The sequence below is a fragment of the Cricetulus griseus genome, chromosome 4 (genome assembly GCF_003668045.3).
Source record: "Cricetulus griseus strain 17A/GY chromosome 4, alternate assembly CriGri-PICRH-1.0, whole genome shotgun sequence".
NCBI lineage: Eukaryota > Metazoa > Chordata > Mammalia > Rodentia > Cricetidae > Cricetulus > Cricetulus griseus.
This window is the reverse complement of record NC_048597.1, coordinates 104,952,377-104,961,407: the sequence shown is the minus strand read 5'-3', so window position 1 is coordinate 104,961,407 and position 9,031 is coordinate 104,952,377. Positions and strand designations below refer to the sequence as shown.

At 50.1% G+C, this 9,031-nt stretch overlaps 1 protein-coding gene across 1 annotated transcript in view; it reads left to right on the top strand.

The window, feature by feature from the left end:
• The first annotated feature begins 208 nt into the window (after nt 1-208).
• Scarb1 (scavenger receptor class B member 1) overlaps nt 209-9,031 on the top strand; it is a 68,831-nt gene continuing 60,008 nt past the window's right edge. Inside the window, exon 1 of the mRNA NM_001244848.2 lies at nt 209-489. Coding sequence (NP_001231777.1) covers nt 364-489 — 126 coding nt within the window. The 5' untranslated portion in view covers nt 209-363. The remainder of the gene's footprint in view (nt 490-9,031) is intronic.

Below are 9,031 nucleotides of genomic sequence, written 5' to 3'. Positions count from 1 at the left end.
GCAGAGGGGAGCACGCAGGGGGAATCCAGGCACACTGTGCTTTGGTTCAGAGAGCCGCGACAACTCGAAGGGGCCGCTCCAGATGGAGGCCACGCCCATGACTCACCATCAGAGCACCGCCCACTTCCCGCCCACCCAACCCCCCCCTCCGGAATCCCGCGCTGCGCGAGGGGGCGGGCTGCCCGGGCCATGGCGCATAAAGCCTCTGGCCACCTGCAGGGCTACTGCTGCTCCGGCCACTGCCTGAGACTCACCTTGCTGGAACGTGAGCCTCGGCTTCTGTCATCTCTGTGGCCTCTGTCGCTTCTGTCGCTGTCCCCCTTCAGTCCCTGAGCCCCGCGAGCCCGGGCCGCACACGCGGACATGGGCGGCAGCGCCAGGGCGCGCTGGGTGGCGGTGGGGCTGGGCGTCGTGGGGCTGCTGTGCGCTGTGCTCGGTGTGGTTATGATCCTCGTGATGCCCTCGCTCATCAAACAGCAGGTACTGAAGGTGAGTGATGCGTCCTCCGGCGGAGCGGGACGCAGGGTGGGACAGTGGCGCTTCCCACCTTCCCACCTGGGAGGCCCAGGCTCACCCCGGAGGCTTGGAGGTCTGAGTCACCAGAGTCCCAGGGTCCTGACCCTCACTGAAGCAGAAGTGTGGCCTGGTTGTGCCTGAGTTTCGGTTGCTGCTGCCCTGACCTCCAGCCCTTCTACACATCCCGGCTGGTGACTGTACCTAGTGACCTCAGGGCCGTGGGCCGTTGGTGGCCCCTGTATCTCTGTAGGCTCCCACGGACGCCCAGTTTTCTGTGGGTACTCTGCCTGGCTCCTCCCGCCCAGATGCCCCAGCGATGCCCTGGCTCGCCCCCACACTGCCTGCCAGCCTGGAGAGTTAAGCAGCTTTCCTCCCCACGCTCTGGCAGAGGCAGACAGTACCCAGGTCTGCGAGGGCAGGCAGCCAGGCCTCTCTCCTGATCTCGTTCAGCCTTGGGTCCCGTTGCCCTTTCAACCAGGGACCTATATTAGGCGGGCGGTGCCGGTAAAGCCACAGACTATGCCCTGGGAGCCTGTGTCCTCCGATTGAGCCCAGAGCTCATTAAGTCCTGGAGATTACCGTGTGATTACGCTCCAGCGAAGGATGTTTCTGAGACTCAGCTACCCCGGAAGGGGAAACCGAGTCTGGCTTTTAGGGAACATCCAGTTAGAACTGGACCTGGGATATAGAAGAGGCTGTTGTTACGTGGGTTGATTGACATCTTTCCTCTCAGAGGGTTTGTTTACTGGGAATTTAAGAATGGCTTCGTGTTCTGTGCCCCTTCATAGGGTGAATGAAGGAGGGAATGAATGAATGAATGAATGAATGAATGAATGAATGAATGAATGAATGTTGCTCTTTCTTAGGCTGGATGCCACCTCCCAGGACCTGGCTGGCTTTCCAGATGGAGCCACAGGTGGCCAGACTGTCAGTTCTAGTGCTTTGGATTTTCCACCCTTGTGCGTACCTGAAGATCCTTCAGGTCTGATGGCAAAGAAGTCCCAGGGTTCCAGGGGTTGCGGTGTCTGGGGAAGAGGGAAACCCTTTTACGTTGGAGCATCAGAACTAGCAAAGTAGCGATGGCAGCCTTGTCTGAGTGGCAGCCTATGGTTTCACCAACACCAAGACCCGGCCCTGTGCATTCAGCACGTGGGCTGGCTGCCTGCTCCTCACCCAGTTTACGGTGGGTGGAGTGAGCAGGTGACCCCTGCTCTCCTATTTGGGGGTGAGGAGGGAATCTCAGCTGGTTCCCAGGCTCTTAGGAGTGTTGTCTTTATTGGGTTGGTACAGAGGCTAAGGATATCTGCGGGGGTGGGGGTAGTGGGGTGTTAACGTGTTAGCGTTGGGGGACTGCACATGCCTGTCGGGTCAGTGGAACGGGGGCATCTGCCCCGGGCTTTGAGAAGGAAAACCATGTTTTGCTGAGTTGTCCTACAGCTAGAAGCTTGGGGCTTTAAGTTTGAGTGAGCGGCTTCCAGCACCCTGCTTGTGAAAATCCCAAAGGCGATTGGTTGGGGGCTGAGTGGTGTGAAGGAAGGAAGACAGGAAGACACGCCTAGTCCGAGACAGCCGCTTCTTAGACGCCCTGGCTGGAGTGTAGCCGACCTCCTGTGGGAGAAGAAAGCTCACTTCAGCGGCTGGCTGGAGGGCGGGGGTGGAGGGGAGAGGGGAGGGACCCTGGAGTTGACTTTGGCTACTTTCGTTCTGTAAGACTTGAATGGAAGTCTTGTTTTTTGAATTTTCATGTTTTATGCTTTTTTTTTGTCAGTTAAAGAAGTTGAAGTATAAAAGGCAGGAATACTAGGTTGTTTAAGAAAAACAAAAACAAGGTGGGCGTTGGTGGCCTTTAATCCCAGCACTGGAGAGGCAGAGGCAGGCCAATCTCAGTGAGTTCAAGGCCAGCCTGGTCTACAGAGCAAGTTCCAGGACAGGCTCCAAAGCAATACAGAGAACCCTGTCTCCAAAAACCAAACCAAAACAACAAAACAGGGAGCTGGAGAGATGGCCCAGTGGTCTCTTCCAGAGTACCTGGGTTCAATTCCCAGCACCCACATGGAAACTCACAACTATCTGTAAATCTAATTCCAGGGGATCTGCTACCCCCACCCAGACATACATGCAGGCAAAACACCAATGTCATAAAATTAAAGATAAATAAATTATAAAGAAAAAAATCAGGACTAGGGTTATATATAGGTCAATGATAGAGCAGTTACCCAGCATGTAATAGGCTCTGAGTTCCAACACACACTAGAGAGAGAGGGGGTGGGAATTTCTTTTGATCTTATCATAGGTATGGAATCTCTTTAGATCTTTTTATGTATCTACAATCATGTGTGAGCGCACTTGTGTGTGTGTGTGTGTGTGTGTGTGTGTGTAAGTGTGTGGGTGCACACACGTGTGCGAGCGTGTGCCTGGTAGGCGGCCAGCAAGTCCCAGCCATCTTCCTGTCTTTGCCTTCCCATAGCACCCTGGTTATAGGTGCACTCTCAGCTATGCCCAACATTTAATGTGCTGGGGGTTTAAACTCAGGTCCTGTTTGTCCAGCAAGCACTTTGCCCACTGAGTCACCTTGCTAACTCTGGACATCTTGTACAAAACCTGAACTGGATAGTATGTGCTTTTCTTCCTCCCTCCCTCCCTCTATTTTTTTTTTCTTTTTTTGAGTCAGGGTCTCACTATGTACCCCAGGTTGGCCTCAAACTCAGGGATCCATGTTTGGCTACCTCTTGAGTGCTGGGATTAAAATACGTGCACCACCGTGCCTGGCTTAAGTAGTATGGCTTTCTGTTCAGTGTTAGTACTTAAAGGTGTGTGTGTGTGTGTGTGTGTGTGTGTGTGTGTGTGTGTGTACAAGTCAAGGCTAGAGGTTGATGTCTGGTGTTTTCCTCAATTGCTCTCCACCTATTTTGAGACAGGCTTTCTCACTGGATATGGGGGGGGGGTTGTGTACCTTTTCTTCCAGACACTGGCTGGTGAGTCCCCGGGATCTGCTTGTCTCCACATGCTGGAGTTCCAGACATGAACTACTGTGCTCAGAGGTTTTATTTGTTTTGATTTTTGCTTTCTTTTTTGTTTTTGTTATTTTTGTTTGTTTGTTTGTTTGTTTGAGACAGGGTTTCTCTGTGTAGCCCTCGCTGTCCTGGAACTTACTCTGCAGACCAGGCTGGTTTCAATCAAATTCAGGGATCCACCAGCTTCTGTCTCCAAAGGCATGTAGCACACCTGGCCACACCTGGCTCAGTGTTCAACTTTTGTTTGGGTTCTGAGAATCATAACTGAGATCCTCTAGGAAGTACTTGACCCACTGAGCTGTCTTCCCAGCCCTGTTCAAAGGTTTCTGCATGACAGGCAGAACATGCCAATCTGTTAACTGCCTCCCCACTGTGTGGTAGTCCTTTGTTCACCTGTTCCTCTGTTGACTGGCCACTTCTTTTGTCCCAGGCTACAGAGAACACACACCCTCCTGTGTGAGTCCAAAGACACTTTCACAGTGTGATTCTTAGCCTATGGACCCACAGGTGTGCTCCATTTCACTTTTGGCATTTTCATCTTTACTCCTGCTGACAAGCCGTGGGACTATCCAACTTCCCCCTTATGTCTTCTTTCATAACATCACCCACTTTGGCTATTCCGTGACTTTGATTCACACCTTTGGCTCCATGAGGTTGGGCAGGAATGTGATGCCCACGTCGGTGACAGTTTCCAGAGCTTAGGGGTGTAGGTGCACTGTGACATGTGCTAGCTGGGGCTAGTCCGTCACTTGGGAGCTGGGCTTTCTCAGTGAGACAGGGACCAGATCTGGTTTGCTCCTCTGAGGGATTAGCAAGTTACAAAGGAGATTACAAGCGCCTTTGGAAATGTCTTGCCTGCCTCTTTCTGGTTTGAACCCAACCACAGCGTTGTGAAACAGGCCCAGGCTGCGGAATTCTTCCTTTCTACAGATAAGGGATCTGGGCCATAGCAAAGGTCGGGGAGCTGTTTATCGAGCACAGCCTGTGGTGGGCTGGGAGGGACTCCACTGGGAAGCAGGAAATGGGTAAGAGCCCACTCTGTACAGTGAGCTGCTGGGCACAGCCAAAAAAGAATTAGGAAGGGTCAGGTTACAAAAATACATGGGCTGGGCAGGGGTGGCCCATACCTTTAATCTCAGCCCTCTGGGAGGCAGAGCCAGGCAATTCTCTGTGAGTTTGAGGCCAGCCTGGTCTACAGAGTGAGTTCCAGGACAGCCAGGGCTACACAGAGAGACCCTGTCTCAAGCAAACAAAACCCCAAAGAAAAACAAATAAGAGAAAGGAAAACACATGGTTGATGGAGAAAAATGGCTGTTTCTGTTAAAGTCCCTCTTGCCTGTGATCCCAGGCACTTGCAGGCTAAGGCAGGAGGAATGTAAATTCCTGGGCTATACAGGAAGTTCAAACAGTGAGACCCTGTCTTTAAGTAAAATGTAAGCTAGGTACGTTGGTAGGCATTGTTAATCCCAGTGTTCAGAAGGCAGAGGCAGGCAGATTTCTGAGTCGAGTTCCTGGACAGCCAGGGATACATACATAGAGAGACTCTGCCTTATAAATGAATGGATGAATGAATTATTCATTAATAGGTAAAAAGAAAACTGAGGATACAGCTCAGTGACAGAGTGTTTGTCTAACATGTGTAAAAACCTGGATTTAATCCTCTGTGCTGTAAAACATAACAAACAAAAAGGTAATAGTTTTCTATGTTTTCAACAGATTCATGTCAGTGCAGTAACAGTTCAGAAAAAGGTATGGCAAGATGCACACCACTCACCCAAAGTAGATAATGCCTGGTCCATGATTCTTTGAATTTTTATTTTATGTGTATGGGTGTTTTCCCTTCGTGTACATCTGTGCACCTCATGTGTGCAGTGCCTTCATAGACACATAGAACAGGGTGTGAGAGTCTCTGGAACTGGACTTATAGATGGTTGTGAGCCGCCATGTGGGTGATAGGAATTGAACCCAGGTCCTTTGGAAGAGCCAGTGCTTTCTTAACTACCGAGCCATCTCTCCAACGCACCATGATTCTTTTTGTAAAATATTATATGCATGTATTTATTTATGTGTGAGTGGAGGGGTTGACACAGCACAACTTTCAGGAGAACAACTTTCAGGAGTCAGTTTTCTCCTTCTACTATGTGGGTCCCAGGGATTGAACTCCAGTCCTCAGGCTTGGCAGCAAGCCCCTTTACCTGCTGAGCCATCTCACCAGCCCTACTGGTTATTATGTTGTTTGTAGTCCTTTGAGGCAATGTCTCACTAGGTTACCCAGGCTTTATTTGAAATTCTCCTGCCTCAGCCTCCTGAATTCTGGGGTAACAGGCCTGTACCAACCCATCTGCCCTCTTTAAAAACAAAAAGGGACTATATCCATGTGTTATGAATTTAACTAAAATGACAAGTGAGGCAGTGTCTTAGTTATAGTTATGATTGATGAAGCACCATGACTAAAGCAAGGCAGGGAGAAAAGGGTTTATTTGTCTTACACTTCCACATCACTATTGATTATTAAAGGAAGACAGGACAGGAACTCAAGTAGGATAAGAACCTGGAGGCAGAAGCTGATTCAGAGGCCCTGGGTGTGTGTGGGTGTGTGTGTGTGTGTGTGTGTGTGTGTGCTGCTTATTGCCTAGCTCAGCCTGCTTTTTTTTTTTTTTTTTTTTTTTTTTAAATAAAGGATAGGAGGGAGGAGGGTTCTGAATGGACTCGCTTTTTTTTTCTTTTAATATTTATTATGTATATAGTTCTCTGCAGGCCAGAAGAGGGCACCAGATCTCATTATAGATGGTTGTGAGCCACCATGTGGTTGCTGGAAATTGAACTTAGGCCCTCTGGGAACTGGAGAGATGGCTCAGAGGTTAAGAGCACTGACTGTTCTTCCAGAGGTCCTGAGTTCAATTCCCAGCAACCACATGGTGGCTCACAACCATCTACAATTCAATCTGGTGCCCTCTTCTGGCATGTAGGTAGAACAGTGTATATGAAATAAATAAATCTTAAAAAAAAAAATGAACTTAGGACCTCTGGAAGAACAGCCAGTGTTCTTAACATCAGAACTATCTCTCCAGCCTCTATCAGCCTGCTTTCTTATAGAAAGCAGGACCACCAGCCCTGGAGTGGCTCCACCCATAATGGCCTGGGTCTGCCTACATCAATCACTAATTAAGAAAATGCTCTACAGGCTTGTGTACAGCCCGATCTTATGGAGGCATTTTCTCAATTGAGGTTTCCTCCTCTCAGATGACTTGTCAAGTTGACATAAAACTAGCCAGCACAGGTGGCATGGTAACACAGATCCTTGTCAATGAAAGAAGCAGATGAAGGTGGTAATTGCCCTATGACAGTGTCCCAGAGGCAAGCCCACCAGCACTGAGACCCTGGGTGTTGCACCTAGAATCCAGCCTGGCATGCAGCTGCCCGTCCTTGGGGCCACCGCCTTCATCAGAGGGCCACACAATCTTTCCCACGTCCACGACTGCAGCACCTCTGCTGTCCTTAAGTAGGCTTTCCTGTTGAATTTGACCCAGGTGCTTTGTCTCTTAATCTTCTGAGGCCTAGAAGACCCAGGCTGTTCATACCTGCTGGCTTCTGTCTGCTGCTTCCTGCTGCCTCACCAACATCTCAACTTCACATGCCTGGGGGACTCACCCTTTATACCCCCTGTAACCCTGTGGCCTCTCTGCCTACTTGGATCCCTGTAGTAGTCTCACCCAGCTTTTCACAGGCAGCCAGAGGGACGATGTCCTCCCTGCTCAGATCCTTTGACATTCCCCATCTTTCTCCGAGTGAACCCCAAATTCCTCTCAGCAGCCTGAAGATCCCCACTTAGTCTGTCTCCCTTTCCCTCCCTCAACTCAGCCACCCTCACCCCCACCTCCGGCCATCTTCCTGGTTTGAGCCCACTATACCTAGTCCTACTTTAAAGGCCCTGGCATGTCCTTCAGCCTGAACTGGAGTAATGGATGGCTGTGACCTGACATGTGGGTTCTGGGAACTGAACCCAGGTCTTCTACGAGAGCAGCTGGTGTTGTTAACATCTGAGCCATCTCTCCAGCCCTCCATCCTTATTCTGTCACAGGCCTGTATGTGGTCCTTTCTGGCCCAGGGAGGGGCTGGGAGCTGCCTGGGATGCTGGCAGATGGCTGTCTACCCTTGCTCACCTCAGTTTTGTCTCTTTCTCCCAATACTCCCTACAGATACCCAGGGAACGCTTAGGAGTTGGGCTAGCCTGGGCTATCCACACCATCCCTGAGTTGTTTTCTGACCTTTGGCAGAGCTTCTTGGCCTGGCACTTGGAAGGTGGAGCTGATGGCCAATAGCGACTTGTAGATACAGTGTTATCCTGAGTGTCTGAAGATTTCCAAAGCAATTTATTTAGTGTCTGAATGGCTACAGTTGCCTTCTCTTTCATCCAGGGAGACAGACACAGACTCACATAGATAGAAAGTGACTTGTCCCAGGTCACACAGATTTAGGTAACAGGACCAAGATTTTCAGTGAATTCAAAGCCTGTGGTGGTGTAGCCTCTGCTGATAGGTAGATTGTAGCTTCTGGGTTTTGAACAGCTTACCCTGACTGGAGAGGCCCAAGGCCACTCTGGTCCTTCATTCCTTTATCCTTCATGGATTAGTCTTACATTTATCTATATGGCCAGTGGGTATACTCTAGGCCTTTGTCCTGTGACTACCTGAGAAAGTCCTCTCAGGAGGACTTATTGGGAAGGTCTACCTTTCCCCAGCTTGTGGCACCCTGTGATCTTGAGGCTAAGGTCTGTTCTCCCAGTGGGTTCTGGGGCCCTCAGTGTCAGGATGGGTTTCCCTGCAGGTTCCCTGCTTTCCAGGCCCTAGATAGAGATGCTTGAGTGTGCTGGGATTTCTTCTATTTTCTTCCTCTTTCCTGCTGCCTAGCTTCCGGTCTCTCCGGCATGTGAGGGGCTATTTTAGTTCCCTGCAGGTCTGTGGCTGTGGCTATAGACTGCCTATTTTTAGTTCCAAGAGTTTACTTCTGTTCCCTCCTGGCTCCTTGTATATCCACTAGTGCTCTTGTCTCCAGTTCATGTGTCTGTTGATATACACAACTTTTGGCGAATGCGTGCACAATGGCATATGTCCCCAGGTGTTCTAGCACATGCAGCTCAGTGTATGGTCCAGTGTTGACTTATGTGGATATGTGTGTTTCTATGTACCACACGAGTTGCTACTCATCCACATGTGGCCGCAGGCATATAGGTCATTGTCTGGGCACTCGTGGACACATGCACACATGTATCATGTTCCCATGTGCTGAAGTCAGGTAAATGTCACAGATGAGAACCTTCATGCGTGGCTACATGGCAGAGTGATGGCCAAGCAGGTGCAAACCACTGGTCTCCAACCTCAGCACTGCAGACAGAAAAAAAGAGTCATTGTCACTATGCTGTCACTGTATGCAGTAGTTAGGTGCTCCTATCTGGCATTGAAGCCAGGCTCTCCTTTTTGTTTCCTGGAAGTACTCAGGGA